Source organism: Hibiscus syriacus, unplaced genomic scaffold, assembly GCF_006381635.1.
Source record: "Hibiscus syriacus cultivar Baekdansim isolate YM2019G1 unplaced genomic scaffold, ASM638163v2 tig00112988_pilon, whole genome shotgun sequence".
In the NCBI taxonomy this organism is placed as follows: domain Eukaryota; kingdom Viridiplantae; phylum Streptophyta; class Magnoliopsida; order Malvales; family Malvaceae; genus Hibiscus; species Hibiscus syriacus.
Genome location: NW_024063432.1, coordinates 502,278 through 523,344, shown reverse-complemented (window position 1 = coordinate 523,344; position 21,067 = coordinate 502,278). Strand labels below are relative to the sequence as shown.

Genomic DNA, 21,067 nt, shown 5'->3' with positions numbered 1-21,067 from the left:
TTCGTGAATTTGTCAAACCAAGCTTGAGGTGATTGTTTTAGACCATATAAAGATTTCGACAATTTACATACCCGGTGATTTCCAGAATAAATTTTTACTACTGGTGGAACTTGCATATAGACTTTTTCTTCAAGATTGCCATTGAGGAATGCATTTTTTACATCTAGCTGATGAAGGATCCAATCGTTATTTACTGCCAAGGATAATAGAACTCGAACAGAATCCTGCCACGAACGTCATCAAGAGCCACAGACAGCCCAGACAAAAATTGGAAGATACGCCGTTTCTCGAGCAAGCCTTTGTAGAGTTTGGCATCCGCACCAGTTTGTCAATTGTGAGATTCAAAGAGATCAAGTTGTTGCAATAAGCGAGATAGCTGAGTGAAATATTGTGTAACAGTGAGATCACCTTGCTTCAAGTTGATCTGGCATTCGATGCCAAATAAGGTTGTCAAGTTTTCTTGATTGGAATGTCTCCCAGGTAGCGTTCCAGATTTCCGAGGCAATGGTGTATAACATGAAGTTCTCCCCAATTTCGGGCAACATGGAATTGAGAAGCCAGGGCATAATCATGTTGTTCTTGGTTAGCCAGGTGTCATATTGTGGGTCGGAGGGTTGGGAATCGGAATATTTTCAGAGAGATACTGCTGTTTCCGGTGACCGGTGATGAACAGACGCACTGACTTCTACCAGGGAATATAATTTTCGCCGTTGAGGCGATGACATGGTATCGACGATGTAGCAGAGTCGGAAGGAGAGGGCTGGACAATGGAAGTTCCAGCCTCGGATGGGAAGTCGAACAAAGGAGGGTTGACTATGACGGCCAAGAAAGAGGAGCAATGGGTTGAACCTAATTTGATACCATGTTAACTAGGGTTTTCACGATGAAGGCTGTAAGTTTGGTTTTAACGATCAAGGCAATAATTTTATTCAAAGAAAAAATTATGTTTTTCATAAGAGGATACATAAGAGTTTTACACAAGTAGATAAGAGACCTAAATAAGATAGAAGTTTATCTTTTCTACAAATTAGAAGATTAGTGTTAGAGATAAAGTAGGAATTAGAGTTTGACTGAAACGCTACTCACAAGAGTTGATATACCCATATGATTTCACACATAAACTTGGCTATAGCTTTGTATTGAGCTTTCACACTTGATCGTGAGACTACATTTTGTTTCTTATTCTATGAAATTAAGTTTTCTCCAAAATAATACGTAATATCTCAAAGTAAATCTCTTATCTTACATTCTTCTCGATCCAAATTTGAAAAACATTCAACCCTAGTATGACAATGATTGTCATATAGAACTCAACGTCCATGAGCTCTCTTAAAATAATGTGGAACTTATTTTATCGCCTTCCAATGATCAATAGTTGATGATGATATATTCTGACTTAGCACACTTGTTGGGAGCACTCTTAAAATAATGTGGAACTTATTTTATCGCCTTCCAATGATCAATAGTTGGTGATGATATATACTGACTTAGCACACTTGTTGGGTAAGTGATACGAGGACATATCATCCAATTTTCTTGATCCTGATAGTAAATCAAGCACATAGTTCCCCTGAGATAGGAAGATTCCAATTATGATACGTACTCAAATCTTTAGTATGGAACTGAGCATGGTGAAAAGACTTCAGAGATGTAATTCCTCTAGAGTTGCTACCAGTGGTTATAATATCATCCACATATACAACTAATAGAATAATCGATCCACCAAACTTTTTATTGGAAATAAATGATATGGTTTGCTCTTCTGTTTCCCAAACTTCTTAACAGTCTAGCTAAATTTTGCAAGCCAAGTTCAAGGACTATGTTTGAAGCCATACAAAGATTTTTTTTCAAATGATATACTTTTTCATACTCTCCTTGAGCAACAAATCAATTGGTTGATCTATATACACCTAAAGATCAACACGAAGAAAGATTTTTTATGTCTAGTGCAAAGGCCAATTAAAAGTTACTGCAAGAAGATAAATATCATGGCAAATGTAAGTTTAGTAACAAGAGAGAGTATATGATAATCTACTCTATAAATTTGAGCATATTGCTTAGTAAAAAGTATAGCCTTCAATCGAATAGTGGAGCCATCATAATTGAATTTGACAGTAAACACCCTTTTTACCAGAAGGAAAAAGAACCAAAGACCAGGTACCATTGACATCTATACTAGATAATGTAATATCCTACATTAATTACAATATTTTAGTCGTAAGATTTAGCCTACAAATTTTTAACAGAATACAATTTTAGTTTTCAAAAGTGCGCTTAAGGTGCTAGGCGTAGGTGACGTGGAGCAGAACGTCTTTGGAGAGAGGCGCAGTGCAAAATGGGAAGTCCTCCCAGATGCGCGCTTCGGGGGGGGGGGGGGGGTTTCTATATAGGCACTCTCTTGCCTTAGGGATAAGAGATAAAATTTACCTGCTTAGCCGCTCTCTTGCCTCTTCCATCATTTGCCTCATCCACCAAAAGCATACCACGTATGTAGTATCATTATGCTTTTGAACAACACATTGGCTCTCTCGTACTGCTTCTATAATATCTCTATGCCTTTTTCTAAATCTATTTATTTAATAATTCTTATAATAAATTTAAAAATAGTAAATATTAAATTAAATAATATTTATTTTTTAAGTTTTATTAAATAAAAATTTAGTTTTTATAATAATTTCGAGTTCGATTTTAAATTGATTATAAAATTAATTTGTATCATTTAAAAATAAATAAAATAATGGTTGTAAATATTATAAATATAAATCAATAAGTGACAGATTTTGGTGAAAGGGGCAAAGACTGGCACTAAACATGGGCAAGTAATTTTTATTGAGGGATAAGTGTCCCTTTTTTTTTGATAAGAAGTTAAGGCCTCGTTAAAAACCCCCTTCATGATTAACGGAACACCGATTGGTGTTCCTTAATTAGCGGAAGGAGGAAAAGAGTGCCTCATAATTCATTAATAAGTAGAAAAATACATAATTTTTAAAACTAACAAGCCCCTTACAAAAAACCCGAAACACAACAAGAACACCTCTTACGCTCAATAAAACAAATCCCAACCCATCAAACAATAACTATCCAATACCAGCCTTAGCTAAGCTATCAGCTTCTATGTTTGCCGTTCTGTCAATCCATTTGATAGCTTCTTCCCAAACTCTTATCATGGCAACAATATCTTTAACAATATGAAGGAAAACACTAGGACAACTATCTAAATTCTTAACCCAATCCACAGCAAGCTTGCTATCAGATTCAACAATCCACCGATTCTTAAACCTCTGAAGGTCATGCTCAAAGAAGAGTACACCCCTCTTGATGGCAACAAGCTCCAGCAAAGTTGGAGGTCCAGGATCTGCAGATTCTTTAAAAGAACCCAAAATCTTACCAGCCTCATCTCTTAGTAAACCACCCACACCACTCTTTCGCCAATCATTGCAAACTGCTGCATCTACATTCAGTTTTAGATAACCCTTTGGAGGAGGAATCCAGGACACAATATTAGTAGCCGAATTTCTGGAAGAAGACTAGAATCTGCAATAGAAGGGTCACTTATCAAGGAATCTTTAGAAATAGTAACCTCATTGAACTTAGCTAAGAACCAATAAGCAAGCCTTAGCCTAGCCATGAAAAATAACTCAATGTGATCCAAGGACCTTCCTTCAAACACCACGGCATTCCTAAATTTCAAAATGGTCCAAAGCACCACCCTCGGAATTAAGGACCAAATAGAAGAAGAAAACATCATGTCATTCCAAGCAAGCAAAAAGCCTTGTGAAATTCCATGAAGGACCGAACTAATATTCCAAAAATTCAAAAACTTATTCCATAGGGACCATGCCGCCGTGCAAGAGAAAAATAGATGAGGAATAGATTCAATCTCTCTTTTACACAAAGGACAAGAAACATCAACAATCCCCGAAACCCCTCTTTTTTGAAGCTCAAACTTAACCGCCAATTTGTTATGGGCTACTTGCCACATAAAGGTTTCAATTTTAGGAGGCATCAATCCCTTCCAAATACATTTCTCCCAGAAACTATCTTTTACTGATTCAACAAAACAAGTCTTCATACAAGAGTTAACAGTAAAAATGCCTTCCCCATTCCCTCTCCAAAGTAGACCATCTCTTGACTCGTGGGATAGGATGAAATTATGAATGATGGCAAGAAGATTAGAAAATTGTTCTAACTCCCAATCACATAGATTCCTTCTCAACTGGACAAACCAAGACCAACCCGATGAATTAAACTCACCAAATTCCTTAATTATCCCAAACTGATTCGATGAAAGAGCATATATTCTCGGGAAAGCAGCCTTTAAAGGATAATCAAGGGCCCAAATATCTACCCAGAGCCTTATTCTCTCCCCATTACCCACTTTGACTTGGAACATGCTACGAATCTTGGCACCAAACTCATCCTCTTTAAAATGATTATTAACCACCGATTTCCAAATCCAAGAAGCATTTGTAGGAAATTTTTTAGAGAAAGAAATCAGATTAGTGTCCTGATTATATTTGGAACAAATCATCCTCTTCCAAATTGAATCACTGTCATTAGCAAACTTCCAAAACCATTTCTCTAATAAGGCCCTATTCATAAAATTAAGATTTGGCACACCCAAACCACCACAACTTCTTGATTTACACACTGTAATCCAGTTGACCCAGTGTATTTTCTTAGATTATGCCCCTCCTCCCCACAAAAAACTGGCCATGATTGATTGCAACTTAGAATTCACTGCTGCTGGAATTTTAAACATAGACATATAATATGTAGGCAAAGAGCATAATACTGATTTCAATAAAACCAGTCTCCCTGCCAAAGAAAGAGTTCTTGCCTTCCAACCCGACAACTTCTTGAAGAATTTCAGCACAACCGGATCCCACAGAGCTGAAGAGTTCCTTTTTGCTCCAAGCGGCATCCCTAAATAATCAGAAGGGAAAGAACCAACTGCACACCCAAGATCCCCCGCCCACTCCTTGACCTCTTCATCAGTAATATTAATGCCAAATAACTTACTTTTGTTGAGATTAAGCTGTAGACCGGACATAATTTCAAAGACCCGAAGAACTCTCTTAACGTTTAAAATATCCGTCTTAGAGGCATTACAAAAAATGATAAGATCGTCTGCAAATTGCAGATGTGATAGCATGTAAGAACCTTCTTCTTTGCCAACAACCAAACCATTGAACAACCCCGAAGATACCGCCTTGAGAAGCAATTGATTAAGTAGCTCTCCTATAAAATTAAACAATAATGGGGAAAGAGAACAACCCTGTCTGAGACCTCTGGACATTGAAAATTCCTCTGTAGGCACACCATTAACCAGCACTGAAACTGAAGCAGTGGTCACACACTTCCTAATCCAGCTGCACCATTTTATGCCAAAACCCATTTTGTCCATGACTTTGAAAAGAACATCCCAATCCACTGTATCATAAGCCTTCCGGAAATCTACCTTAAACACAACCCTTCAAACCTTTCTTTCTCCAAAAATTTATTCCTTCATTAGCTATAAAAGAACAATCCAAGATTTGTCGACCTGGAGTAAAAGCAAATTGTGAATCACTAATGACATCGTTCATGCAACATCTCAACCTTCTCGATAGACATTTCGAAAGGATCTTGTACAGTCCACATACTAAACTAATAGGTCTGAAATCATCTAATCCCCCAATGTTGGTACCCTTAGGGATGAGGGTTATGAAGGTGTGATTGATACCATGCTCCCAATTTTTACCCAAGTAAAAATTATGAAAAAATTTCAAAATATCAACTTTCAATGTGGACCAAAACCTTTTGAAAAACCCCATGTTAAACCCATCCGGCCTTGGCGCTTTGTTGCTATTACAAGAATTCAAGGCCTCCCAAACTTCTTCCGTAAACCCCTTCTCTAGGCTTGTACTCTGCTCTAAAGTTAATCTCGAAAAATTCAGCTTGATATCTTCCACTTCCAGGGTAGACTTGAAATTAAAAGTTTCAACAAAATGCTCACGGACACTTGCCTTGATGAGAGATGGGTCATAAATGATTACATCTTTCACATTAAGAGCCGTTAAAGAATTCAACCTCCTCCTAATTGAAGCACAAGTATGGAAAAATTTTGAATTACGATCACCTTTTATCCATTTCACCCTTGAATTTTGAATCCAAATTTGCTCCTCAATCCTGTATAACTTCCACAATTATGATCTCAAGGACTGCAATTCCTCAACACTGTCTGTACCCCTCAGTACCTGCTGTGACTGAGAATTCTGCTCTAATTGGTGAATCTTATCTTCTAAAGCAGAAATGGTAGAAGCTGGATACTGATCTCTCCTTCCAGACCAACTTTTAATAGCTGATTTTGAGCTTCTAATGATACTCAGAATACCTGCTTTTCTATTAACTTTCTTGCAATCTTTAATAGCTGTAACAACCTGCTCATCAAACCCGTCCTCATTCATCAAATAGTTAAACAACCTGAAAGGTTTCTTACCCCAATTATCACCCCCTATCTGAAGCAATATTGCATTATGGTCAGAAATAGATCTCGGAAGGAGTTGGGTGATATCCGAAAATGCAGATGAAAAATTAACACTCAGCAGAAACCTATCCAATCTGAAAACAGTAGGAACTTCCCAATTGTTACCCCAAGTAAATCTTCCCCCCGTTAATGGAAAATCAATTAAACCCGAATGATGAACAAATTGCCTAAAAATCTCCATCGAATTTCTGTTTTGTGCTCTACCATCCTTCTCATCTTCTGTTAAATAAGCATTAAAATCCCCTCCTACACAAAAAAGAATTCTGATGCCATTCAAAAACAAGCTGAGCTCTTCAAAAAAATCTGCTTTTTCTTCCTCCACCGAAGGTCCGTATACGTTAATAAACCCACACTGAAATTGATTCAATTTGAACTTCCCTAAAATAGCAATAAATCTCCTATGAATCTGCCTATCTTCTACCTCAAAAAAATTTTCATCCCAACAAGTAAGTAATCCCCCTGAAGAACCTACTGCTGGTGCTTCAACATACCCTTGAATATTGTTCAGTCCACTTCTTCTCAAAAAAGACCTTGGACATGCCTCCAATTTTGTTTCTTGCAAAAAGAGAAAGGATGGTTTCTTCTCGGAAACCATCTTTTGAACAGCTCGTTGCTTTTTTTTTCCCCAAACCCCCGACATTCCAAGACATTATTACTATCTTTGTTTTCATGATGATATGCAAAAACCAGTCTCCTCCCCAACTTGACAACCTACTCAACTGACCCCATTCAAACCTTCCTCTAATTTCATGATTTTGTTCAAGAAAGCTTCCTTCCCTTCCTTAAAAGAAATACCCAACATCTTGCTGATCTCCCAAGTTGTAAGAGCTTCATTTAAAATCGAAGAAAAAGCATTGGATGAAATAGTGGAGACACTTAACTTTTCTAAAGCGTCCTTGATCAAAAACCTTTGAATTCTCCTTTTAGATCTTCCAATCCCCACATCTTCACAATTCTCTTCTGAGTTTTGCTCAACCTCTGGAATTTTAGATTGTGCATATCTTAAAATAACAACATTTTCATTCTGTTTAATTGAACCACCCTCTGTTTGAGATAAGAAATCATGCTCACTACTTCGCCAAATGTTCCTCACCCGAGATCTTTTATAAACTCTCTTACAACTTCTTATCATCCTTCTTCCCACCGGAGCACTTTTCATAGAAATATTCTCTGCTGGGTGAATATGAAAAACACCCCCCTCAGTTAACAAGTTAAAACCTTCTGCAGGCCTCACGTTAGCTGAATTCAATGCTGTAAAATTAGAACCACCCTCCACTATTATTTTACTAGATTGAATCCCCTTATTTACTGCTTCCTGCGGACTGCTTGGATGAATGAAACACTGATTATTTAATGGAAACTGAAGCCCAGATATGAGAACTGCTGGACCCTTAGGAATTAGCTTCTTTATTGGGGAAATGGGCTCACTACTATCATCTGTTTGGGCCTGAGAATTACCATTTGAATTATTCAAATTCCTTAAACCCAAACCTGCAAACTCTCCCTTTTTAAAACTCCCAATACTGTGCAAATCTGACATCTCTTCATTAATGCTTATCCCATCCCTGCTTCTTCTAGGAAACTGGGATCCTCTGTCAAATTCAACAAAAGCGGAAGTAGTTCCTTGCTCCATCCAGCTATCAACTCTCTTACGTGCTTCCTCAACCAACCGAACAGTACCTGCCTTATCAGTTGACTTTAAGTTGTTAACTTTCATCTCCAACGACTCTGATTTAGTTTCACCTTCATCGGAAAAATTTTCCGGCGTGGAACTGGAGAAAAAACCGGAATAGATAGAAGTCGAACCCAGCTTAATTTTCACCTTGTAGGATATTCCATACGAACCTAAAGTGATAACTTCCGGAACATCAAAAGGACTTGCCACCCTAATCAGAATTTTCACAGCCGAGAGATCCTCCATGTTTTTTGTCGAGTTCTGAATACCATCTACGATCCCCCACATCCCCGCTAACTTTTCTAAGAAAGCTTCTTGCCAACATAATAATGGAACACCATAGAGCTCCACCAAGCAAAAAGCCATTGGCATACCTCCTTCATTCAACAGAAGTTCCAGTCTATCAAACCAGAAGCATAACAACTCACTCCTTTTCAACCAAGCCTCCTTCATCTCCTCATCTGACTTGAATATAATGACACAAGATTTCCAAATGTGACCCCAGCTTGCAATCTGGACTTCGAAACCTTCTTTGATTAAAGCACGTTGCACCAACTCCATATCAAACTTTTGTTTAACAATGCCCGTAAGTGATCTTTTAACCCAGGATGGTTGATCAGAAGAAATATGCATCTCCCAAATATTCTTCTTTCCTTTCCCCCTATCTGAAGGATCATTTTTATTCTCTAAATCTCTCAAAACTTTCCTTTGCGGAATGTCCATCAACAAGGCATCCTTATAAGACCTATCATCCCTTATGCTTCTTGTGTGCTGAACTCTCTCAGTAGTATTGGTATTTCCTTCTGTTATCTTCTTTGAAGCACCAGCTAGAACCTTATCTGACCCTCCATACCTTGAGCGATCTTTCTGATATTTTGCAGCTCCAACAAATATTTTCCTCCTATCTAACCATATCCCATTTAAATTGTCAACTGCATTCCACATTCCTACTTCATTATCAAACTGAACGAAGGCAAACAAGTAGGATTTATACTTTGGTTTGTTCGTCTCATTTGGAATAAAAACTCTAACCACATGACCTTGAGAGAGAAATAAATCTCTTAATTCTCTTCTGGATACTCCCTTACTAAGATTATCAACGAAAACCGTCCAACTCTCACCGGAAGATTGACCTTTCTTTCTTTCTCTCCCTACTTGGCTGATTCTCTCTCTCTCTCTCTCATGTCTCTAGTAGACTTGTTACAAGGGATAAGTGTCCCTCACCATTCTTTTGTTTAGTTGTAAGGGTAAGTTATTGTTTTACGTGACGACCATATGAATATCCTTTATCCTCGTTTCTTATTAAAATTTTGATAATCCTAACCAGGGATTTAAACTGAGGTTGTGACTGCGTTTTCGGTCGCATTGCGTTTATCGTGGTTGCGGATATAATGGACACTATTGCGGTCATTGCGGGTATGGTGGTTGTGAATTTTTTTCTAAATGAGTAGGTTTTTTTTAAAGAAAATGATTTTTTTTAGATTGAAATTGCGAAACAATAACGGAATCGCGGTTCGCTATTTCCGTGATTGGCTGTTATCCGTTAAATTGCGGTTGCGACCCACTATTATTGGTGTGATTCCGCCCCACACCGTTATTTCCACGATAGCGATTTTGGACACGATCGCGATATAGCGACTGTTATACCACTATCTGACCGCTAATTTTTTTATAGAAAGTAGGCCTCATTAAAACCTTCTTCAAGCCCTGCCATGTTATGAAGGTAACATGACGGAACAAAGGAGGAAAAGAGTGCCAAGAAACTTTTATTCACAAGAGCCAAATTACAAAGACTGAACAAACTCTTAAACTTTCAACTGAAGAACATAAGACTTAAAACAAACCACCTAACAAACAAGAAAATACAATTCCTTCTAATCAACACGATCATATAACCCAAAAATCACCCTATCCCATCTTTAGCTAGTTTGTCAGCTTCCCAGTTTGCTTCCCTCAAAATATGCCTAAATATAATATCTTTTCCAGTCAAACTCGAAACTATATCCTTCACCAAGGATAGATGCAAAGGGGGGCTTAAACCCGGATTTTGGATCCACTTCGGAGCGTTAGATGAGTTCGATTCCACGATAAATCTCTGATTTGGGACAAAATCCAACTCCTCCATAAGACAAATCCCTCTTTTAATTGCCAACAACTCTGCCAAGATAGGAGGACCACCCCCTACTGATTCAGAGAACCACTGTAGCAATAGTCCACTGCTATCCCGAATCTGACCGCTATTTGAATCTATGATCCTAACTCTGTGTTGAAAAGCTTTGAAAATTAGGGTCTTGTGAATGGTAGAAATGAGTATCGACTCTTATGGAGTGGAAAGGATAAACAATGGTGAAAGAACATAATGTAGAGAGGAAATTGAGTGATTTAGGAGTGAACCAGTGGGTAAGGGGTGTGAATACTTTAGAGCTGATTTATAAAATTTTTAGCATAAAAAGTGCATCTCTCCGATGAAAGCCTTCGCCTTGCGTCTAAGCTCTAGGGACTCTTTGCGCATTTGTGCATCTAACGCCTTTTAAAACTAAGTGGGGAAGTTGAAGAAGTCGAACAAGTAGAAGAAAAATCAAAACACTATTTAGAGAACTTTTGCATGATTTGAATTTGAAAAATGATTAGATAAAAAATTTCTCCTATAAATTATGTGAAAACAACTATGGATGTTTCAAAAATATGTCAATTAGTAGTATTTTGGTTCATTTTGTACAATTTGGTCTTTTAACATTCTTTGGGAATATTAATTTAGACTAAAATGAACATCTTGAAAATTCTATCCCATTCTCCAAAGTTTTTAAAGGATTAAAAATATCAAATACTTCATGTTAATTTTTATTTGTAAATCGTAATACAATCGACGTAGTATTTACTTTTGTAAGGAAGGAAGACAAAACAAATCAATAAAAATGAGTATCTATTCATATTTAGCATGTGATGACCGTTTCAACCAAGCATACTTTCTTTCTTTCTCATCAAGGTGTACATCATCGACATACAAAATGAGATTGTCGATTTTTTTTGGATAAGATTTGAAGGCCTCATTAAAAACCAGCTTCTTGATTAATGGAGTTTATTTGTAAACTCCTTAATCAACGGAAGATGGAAACGAGTGCCTTAGAACTTCATTCAATAAAATAAGAATTACATCCTATAGAAAGATAAACCCAAAACCCCCTTTTGAACAAAAACATGAAACCCACTCGACCAGAACAAATGACATAAAATTCAGCCTATACCATCCTTTGCTAGGGCATCAACATCCATATTAGTTGTCCTTGCAACCCATCTAATAATCCCCCCACAAATCCTAAGATTTTCAACTATATCTTTAACAATAAAAGCATACACAACTGGATAAGAATCAACATTGTTAATCCAGTCCACTGCTACCCTGCTGTCACTCTCAACAATCAATCGAAATTTTTCCTCCCCTTGGATATAGAAGCGACGAAAGCAAATCCCCTTTGAATAGCTTTGAGTTCCTTCAATGTTGGAGGGCCCGGACCATCTGACTCCTGAAAAGTTCCTAAGATTGCACCTGAATGATCCCTTAAAATACCTCCCAGACTACTTTTCTTCCAATCACTACTAGTGGCAGCATCCACATTCAATTTAATGAAGCCTATTGGAGGAGGAAATCGGGGAATTATAGAAGACTTCAGGAAATTGTAGGACGAATGAGAATCCCCTATTGAAGGGTCTGAAATTAACGAGTCTTTAGGAATAGAGATATCCTTATACTTAGCTAGGAACCAAGAAGCAAGCCTAACTCTTGCTAAATAAAATAATTCAATCTGGTCCAACTTCCCCCCTTCAAAAACAATAAAGTTTCTGGTTTTCCAAATGGTCCAAATAACAGCCCCAGGAATGAATGACCATATAGCAGAATTTGAGTTCAACTCTTCCCAGCCTAAGAGGAACGTTTTAGCATCTTCATGAAAAACAATATTGAAACTCCAAAATTGTAAAAATTTGTTCCATAATGCCCACACTACCGAACAAGTAAAGAATAAATGCGAGGAAGACTCTTCAACCTTTTTACAAAGAGGACATAAATCATCATCAATTCCTTGAACTCTTCTTTTTGCCAATTCTGTTTTAACAACAAACTTTTTCTGCACAATTTGCCAAACTAATGTTTCAACTCTTGGTGGTACTAAACCTCTCCAAACAATATTCATCCAGAAACGAACCTCTTCTGATCCGGTAGCACACTTCTTAACACAAGAACTGACTGTAAACATACCATCCCCACTGCCTTTCCAAATCAAGCCATCACTGAATTCTTTAAACAGAGAAACAGAAGAAATAATGCTCATCAAGTTACACCATTGTTCCATCTCCCAATCATTCAAATTTCTTCTAACTTGAACATCCCAAATCCAGCTCGATGGATGAAAATCCCCAAACTCACATAGTTTTCTTGATTTATTAGCAACAATCAAAAACAGTCTTGGAAATAGGACTTGTAAGGGATAATCCGTTGCCCAAACATCCTGCCAAAATTGAATGTGCTTACCATCACCAACTTGAAAATTGCATAAGGAACGAAACTTGGAACCAAAGGAATCTTTCTTGAAATAGTTATTAACCACTGTTCTCCACTGCCAAGAAGTAAAAGATGGAAGCTTACTGTCAAACAATAACCTGGAGGAATCAAAATTATATTTAGAACAAATAAATCTCCTCCAAACAGAATTTCTCTCGTTTGCAAACCTCCAGGACCATTTCCCTAGCAAAGCTCTGTTCATGTAATTCAGATTACGTACTCCCATCCCTCCCTCATTCTTAGGTTTACACACTTCAGCCCATTTAACCTAGTGAATTTTCTTTTTACCATTGCCACCTCCCCATAGAAAATTAGGCATAATAGAATTGAGAGACTTAAGGATTGAAGCTGGAATCTTAAACATTGACAAAAAATGCGTAGGCAGTGAGCATAAGACAGATTTAATCAAAACCATTCTTCCAGCTAGTGAAAGAGTAGTTGCCTTCCAACCTGTTAATTTTGCGTGAAAATTCTGCACCACTGGTTCCCAAATAAGTGAGGAATTCTTTATTGCACCTAGTGGAAGGCCTAGGATTGTCGATTTGATGAGCTGAAAAATGAGAACACAAATTATTGGGAGCTGAAGCTTAAGGAGTTGTAAGTTATTTTTTTATATAGCAAAAGAAGCAAAAAGCTTCCTCTTATATATTGATGATGTATACCTTGATGAGGAAGGATGAGATACTCATTTTTATTGATTTGTCTTTCTTTCTTATAATATGTCAGTTGCTTTAGGACTTGGATATAACATTCAATATAAAGTATTTGATATTTCTAATCCTTCAAAAAATTTTGATAATGAAGGGGTAGAATTTTTAAGATGCTTCTTTTAAACTCTTGATTAACAAAAGTTTCTCAAAAATGTTAAAAGATTAAATTGTACAAAATGATCACAATATTATTAATTAGCATGCATTTTTTTGAAACATCCTTAATTATTTTACCTAACTTCAGAGTAGAAAATAGAAATATTTATGTCATCATTTTTCAAATTAAAGTTATGCAATGATTCTCCGAATATTGCTTTAGTTTTTTTCTTCTATTTGTTCGAAGAAGTTCCACTCTTAGTTTTAAAAGGCGTTAGGCACATCGAATCGTAAAGGGTCCCTGGAGCCTAGGTGCAAGGCGAAGGTGTGCTTTTTCTTTAGGCAAGGTACATTTTTTATGCGAAAAAATTTATAAATTAGTTCTAGAACCAATGGGCCATGGGTTTGAATATACTCTAGTACTAATTGATAAACTTTTTAGCATAAAAGGTCCGTCTCTCCTATGAAAGGTGCGCGCCTTCGCCTTGCGCATAGGCTCCAAGGACCCTTTACGTCTCGGTGTGCTAGTGCCTTTTAGAACTAGGAATAAAATACTTGCCCTAGAGTACTACATAATTGCAAGACTTATTATTCAAAAAAATATAATTAAAAGAGGAAAAACAAATCTAATAACACTAGAATTTAAATAACTAATAAACAACCAAGTAAATGAGAAGGACCAAGTCAGACTAGACGTTATGCATCAATAAAAATATCACTAAATCCGTGGAATCTTTTTTCAGTGGCAATATAGAGACAAATATAGTGAATTCTACTCAGTAAGAAAAAAAGGGAAAAAAGAACTTATGCAGAACAAAACAGAAAATGAAGAGAAAGTGATGGGATTATTTCAAATTTATTTTTTTAGTGAAGAGAAAGTATGGATGAAGGATTATTATTTCAAATTCAATTTTTAACTTATGAAATTGGTTAGTGGCTTTTTATCAATCCATGGGTGATCACTCATCTAGTTTCTTCCTGTCCTTTATTGTCTTTATCATCCCTTCATTTCTGTCCCTTTTCGTTTACTGCTAATGTTGTTTTGTATGCTCCCAGTATCATGATTTTCTGGTCATTGTCTTGGAAGACTGAGGTTCTTTTTTGGTGTGCATGCAAAATGCTTTTCAAATGTACTTTTGTGCACTTGTTTAGTACAGGTTTGCAATTCGCAGTACTAATAAGAACAAACAAGAATTCTGTTTTCAGGGTCCACCTGGACTTATGAAGGATTTTAATTCAAAGAATTATTTGATATTAAATTTTAATAGATAGACTATGCATATCAAAACCAGTTTGGTTCTTATTGGATGGGCTAAATAGAAGCTGGAATAGAAACTGATTACCTTTATTAAGTTCATGTGACTGCTCCTTTCATCTTTTAGGAAAGGCCTAACATATTTACATTGGATTCTTTGCGTTGGTTTGCCTGTAATTCCACAGATATTCACGAATGCCAAGAGATTTGTTGCCCAAAGTAATTTTAACTTTACAAGGAAGGATTGAAGCAGGTTTTCCTTTCAAAAATGATCAGACTGGCTTGCAGGCAGGGTTCTTTTATTTGTTTTTATAATTTCTGTTCTATTGGTGTCGATGAGAAGCATTTAGGTATTTTTTGTTGTGCAGATAATTATACCATATCTTCTTTTGTTAGGTTGCTGCTATTAGTTGTTTGACAACTGCTTTATCAGTTTCACCTTCAACCCAAGTTAAAGAAATGATTTCAGAGGAATTGTTGCCAGGTTAACTCACATTTTCATAAATGTTTGCTTATTTAATAATATATATTTTTCTTGTAAGTTGGGGTGGGGGGTGTTGTGGGTTGGTGAGGAGATGAATTTCATTTTGTGAAACTAATCAAACATATATGCTAATCACTAGATTGATTTCAAATGAAAGAGTTTATTAAAAAGCAGTTAGCTGATTGGTTGTACCTTTGATTTTAAAATTAAAACCATGGAGTTGATAACTTTTATAACAATATTTCATGCTTAGCAGAGAAATTTGTGTGACACCGAGCCTATTGTCTTTAATAAAATTTTCACTAATTTGAATCAGTACATACATGTAAGCATTTAGACATCATTGCATTAGACACTATGCCAAATGGCTTAGGAACAAAAACTGGTTATGTCCTGCTCCATGTTTACGATCGAATACCCTATTGAACACTTAACACGTGGTTCATGAAAATGTTTCCTGGTGGAGAAACAGCTTCAATTTCCCTTTTGTTGTGAGAGATCTTTTTTGGTACGTCACCAAGGGACCTGAGTGAGTGAATGTATCATTCCTGTGATGCAATAATTTTTTCTGTTTTCTTCCAATGAAATGATCACCGATACTCTTTTTATTGGTTTAATAGTCCAGTGTTTCTTTGGTGTGAATAGACCGTCAGGGTGAATGAGTTCCATCTCCTGTCCTACAAGTTTTGAGTTAATAAGTCGACTTTTTGTTTGCTTGTTTGTCTCTCTCTTTAAATTGTTTGCTAATTGAACCTTGTTATTTGAAGCCTATTCTAGGTTTTGAGGAGGCTGACAAGAAGTCTGGTGTTCTTTTAACATTACTTCACCATTGTGAACGACTAAGCAACCCAACAATTTGCTTTGAAGCACTTCAGGTAATTTCAGGTGAAGTTAAACTATAACATTGAACGCGCTTGTTAGTTATGTTGAGTTCAGTGTTGTACTAATGCTTCTATGTTTGAGCAATGTTTCATTCCATATCCATGATTCTTTTGCACGTGTTTCATCCTTTTCTCTGGTTAATGATGTAAATATTCTAAGAAAGCAAGAATTCAAATGAAGAGAGAACATAAGTTCTGTTCGAATTGCTTGCTGAAAAAAATACAAAACAACCTTCTTTTATAGGCTGAGAATTACAAAAATAAAGTTTAACTTGGTACATCTTTTTCCTAGGGGAACAGTCAAAAGAAAAGGATTTGACATTGGAAAAATTTCGGAGGACTTCACTAGGGTTTTTGGAATTTTAAGACTACTAGGCATCCTATTTATTAGGTATGTGGTGGTAAGAATGGCCAGAAATGTCTAGGTACATTATGAGTAAACATGAGAGACCTGACTACTAATAAAAGTCGTTTTTTTCTTTTAGCTGCTCCATTATGTTGATGTGTACTGATACACTAACTCACGTGGATAATTTCTTTTCTTTAAAGTATTATCCCAAAATGTTTGTAAAGTACTCACTACTATTATCGGTTTATAGAATTTGGATGTAGCATTGAAATGGGTTTGAATCATGGTGTGAAAGGATTTGTAGATACTCTTAGTTTCAGATTTTTCTTTCGTGAGGAAGGTCCAGGTAATCCTAGGGCGATCAGCAATAAACGATATAAACCAATGAGCCTCATTAATGTTTTTGACATGTGAAGAGGTTCCCTGATGTCGTCGTGTTTTATGTAAAATGGATGAGGCGTGTATTTGATGCTTGGATATATATGGCCATATATGGCCAGTATGCTTGGCAAGTTGACAAATTTCACAGGAAAACGACTTGGGTTTTTTTTATTAATAAAAAATGAGGAAATAACTTTGCAAGATAATCAAGATTTGGATGTTTATGGCGAAAATGTCATCACACCACGACCTGCCTCACCTCTGTTTGTCACTTTGAGAGGATGTATGAGCATACAAGGTTGTTCTTTCAGACACAGATGGATTCTCGGCCCTCATCATTTTTCTCCTGATTTCTTTTCGTTTCACTTCCGCAAAGACCTTTTAGATGGAAGGAAGAGGTTTGCTGCCCAAGATTCTGCCCCATACCTCGTCTTATTCTTTGTTGAGACCAAGAAGTTACTGGAATGTTCTTTTTTGAGAAATAATCTTTTTATACTATGCTGCATCAGCATAACACTGGCAAGAATTAGTATCAAATAAATCTAATTGCTGCCAATTCCTTGTGATGGTGTTCTTGTATTGAGTGGTAGTCAGATTCCCCTTCTGTAGCTCATGAAGGTTCGTCTCAATGTAAAATAGTTCAGAAATATTGTTTGAGTTGGAGTAGGTTTTCTTTGCAGCCTCACAAATCTCCTTTTCGTTTTGTACTGTAGGAAGATCTCTCCAATATCAATGGCCATAGAATTGATAAGCCATGGTGTAACCATATATGGTTCTTAACTCTCCAGGTGTGATATTTAGGATCATCAGTTGCTGGAATGACAGCCTCCCCAGTTGGGTGATTGTCTTTCCCTCTCCTTAAGATGTATATTAGAACGGACTGAGACCACTGAAGATAGTTGTAGCCATTAAGTTTGTGGTTTGTGATATGAATGGGTGAGGAATCTAGGATGACTGTTGAAGGGTGGGTGTTGGAGCTTGAGGAGATCTCTGAGGATGATATGGCTGGATTTGCCATGATTTATAAAAATAAAGTTTAACTGTGTATCTTTTTCCTAAACTATATCTCCTAAAAAAGCTTATCTTCTAAGAAGATAAAGCATAATCATAAAGAACAATTAAAATTAGAATTTATGATAAACAAAATCTCCTTTTCTAATAGCATTTTAATTATGGTAGTTTTCCAAATACTTGATTTTTCACTATTTGGCATAAAATATTCAAAGAAAGTGTATGGTTATGGGTAAATCATCGGTAACTGTCTGAAATATGTTATTTCATTCAATTAGACATTGTTACGCTGCCTAGGCTTGAATTGCTTCTTGCTATATAGAAAAGAGAGGAAATAACAAAAGCTAAGGAGGAAATGTTGATGTTAAGTGACCATGTTTACAAATGCTCGTTCATGTCTTTGGGAGCTTTCTTCTCCAAGTCTTCTACTTTTGCATTTGTCCAATTTGCTGGGGAAGAAAGTAGGAAGAAAGCAATCCAGTTTGTGAATGGGAAGTGGATTGATGGGAGAAGAGTCTCAGTAGGGATTGCTAAGTATCAAAAGGCTAAGAGGAGGGAAGCTGCTGATGGGAAAAGAATGGTGGAAATCAAGTCAGGGAAACAAATTATTTCAAAAATTGGGAGGAATGCTGAGTCGATGAGAAGTATGAGGGATGACAGATCGTATAAGGATGTGGTGAATTATGGTTATAATAAGAGAAGAGAACCAGTGTCATGGGCAAACTTGGAGAGTATCAAGCAGAATAGATCTGGTGTGAGAAATGTATGGGAGATGCATATTCCGTCAGACAATTCAGAATGGGTTAAGAGATCATTAACAGGGATAATGAAGTCATCTTTCGAGCATGATTCGTTCAAGGAAGCTTTGGAGATAGAGGGACTGGGAGTCCAGGTATCGAGTTGGGGTTATGCATGGAATGCTTGCATTATTACTTTCAAATCAGTGGACGAGTGCTCATATGTATGGAAGAATAAGAAGGATGTGCTGCTTAGATGCGTTGATTGGTTGGCTCCAGTACTGAATGATGATGGAGTTCCATTAACCCTTTGTCAGGTAGAGCTGTATGGATTGCCTCTATTGTGCTGGAATGAGGCATTTATCAAAAAACTTACTGAGAGATGGGGAAAATTTATATGCTTTAATGAAGAATCAAAGAGCATATCGGATCTCTCGTCGGCGAAAGTTCTGCTCAGGGTGGAGAGTCCTTTTGATGTCCCCGATTCGGTCACGATAGGCTCTTATGATAGATCGTTCAGAGTTAAGATTTCTTGGGGGGCTGTGCTGAATCAATCAGAAGAATTGGAGAGGAAGACATTTCAAAAAAATGGAACAACAATTATGTCTTGTCAGTGGAGGGGGATGGTCGTTTTCCTACTTTGGCAGCAGACAAGATTTATCAGAGGATTCTAGGCTGAAAGTCATCTCTTGGCTGAATTATGGACAGAATAGTGGTGTGAATGGAGTAAGTGGGGGACAAGTTCAATCAAGTAAGTCAACAACAGAAAATTCAAATTGTAGGCTGTCAGGTTTCATGGAAAATAGGACAATCTAGACTGAAAATCACGTGGTTCTGGGTGTGAGGGAATTAATGGACCCGGATGATACAGCCCGACCAGAAGAGAATGTGGATGCTTTTACACCAACTAAGAAAATCTGTCCTAGTGGGCCTGCTTATAATATAAAATGGATTGGGGATAAATTTTTTCTATAGCCAAATGACATGTCAGATAATTCTATGCAAGTTGATGGGGGTGATGGTAGGTCGATGAGAGAATTTGAAGGAGGGGAGAAGGAAGTGGTTCAAAGTGAGAAGGGGGTTGAATTGGAAAAAGATCAGTCGGTTGGGCTGAGAAGTCTTCATGGGGATCATTGTTTCAGCTCACAATTTTTTAAAGATGTAGAGAGGGGTAATGTTTCTGTTGATCAAACGGCAGGTTCAATGAAGATGAAGATGGTTATGGAGGATAATGTGTAGTCACAATGAGGGTAACTTATCAAGCTCCAGCGTAAGAGACAAACTCCGTGAATCAAGCTGGAACTAATTCAGGACTAATTATGGATGCTAAAAATAAAGCAAATGGGAATCATTTGGCCTCAAAAGTTCCTGTTCAGGTTCTTTCTCGGTCAAAAAGCTTAAATAACCACAAAAAGTTAAGAATTGCACCTCGTCGTTCGGAAAGTTTGTGCTCAGAGGGTGAAGTGTCAATAAGTTTTTATGATAGAGTTTATAGAAATATGTTTAGAAGTATGGTCAGGGATTCTTTGGAACAAGTCAGGGCGTCTTCATAGTCCATTCACTCGTCTGTTAAAGCTAGGATGGAAGCTGCTGCTACTAGGGAGGTTTGTCACATGTTGGGGATCACTTTTAAAGGGGGCAACAGATTTTAGAGGAGATTTTTAACATGGAGATGAAGGGGATTGCTAAGGAATCTTGAGTGTTTTTTCTGGATTGATTATGGTGTTGATGATATAAAATTTATATGTCAAAGTTTAGAATCATTACATGGAATGTTAGGGGTCTTGGGAGAAGTGAAAAAATTAGAGCTGTGAAAAAATTAGAGCAATGGCGAGACTTGTTAATAGAGAAAAGCCGTTCATTCTATTTCTCCAGGAGACAAAAGTGAATGTTTGCAAAAGTGGAGTATGGAGGAAGTTAGGGGGCAATTTCCTGAAATGTGGTAGTTTTTTACCAGCTAATGGATCTGCAAGTGGCCTGCTGTGTTTGTGGAATGAATTTTTTTTTGAAGTCAGTAGAGAACATAATCAGAGTACATTCTTGGCATTAACAGGGAAGTTCAAGATTATAAACTTTGATTGTGTGATAATAAATGTGTATGGTCCTTCAGTAGAGGCTGATAAAGAGGAATTTTTCAGGGAGTTGATGTGTTTTGTGCAGAATTTAGATTTTCCAGTTTGCATAGGGGGATTTCAATCTTATCTGGATTCGGAGGAGAAATGTGAAGTTGCACAGAATTGGCATTTCATGGATATGTTCAGGTCATTTTTACAGTAACTTAGTTTAATGGATATACTGTTGGTAGGAGGGAGATTCACATGGTGCAATAATAGAGAGTCTCCTACTTGGGTAAGGCTTGATCGGTTTTTAATAAGTGGTTCCTTCCTAAATCACTATCCAA

At 36.9% G+C, this 21,067-nt stretch overlaps 1 protein-coding gene across 2 annotated transcripts in view; it reads left to right on the top strand.

Moving 5' to 3' along the window:
- Positions 1-21,067, top strand: part of LOC120185025 (HEAT repeat-containing protein 6) — a 41,387-nt gene that overhangs the window by 9,997 nt on the left and 10,323 nt on the right. For both annotated transcript variants that reach the window (XM_039189360.1, XM_039189361.1), the window contains exons 12-14: positions 15,009-15,111; positions 15,220-15,307; positions 16,085-16,182. In XM_039189360.1, the coding sequence (XP_039045291.1) occupies positions 15,009-15,111; positions 15,220-15,307; positions 16,085-16,182 (289 nt within the window). The remainder of the gene's footprint in view (positions 1-15,008; positions 15,112-15,219; positions 15,308-16,084; positions 16,183-21,067) is intronic.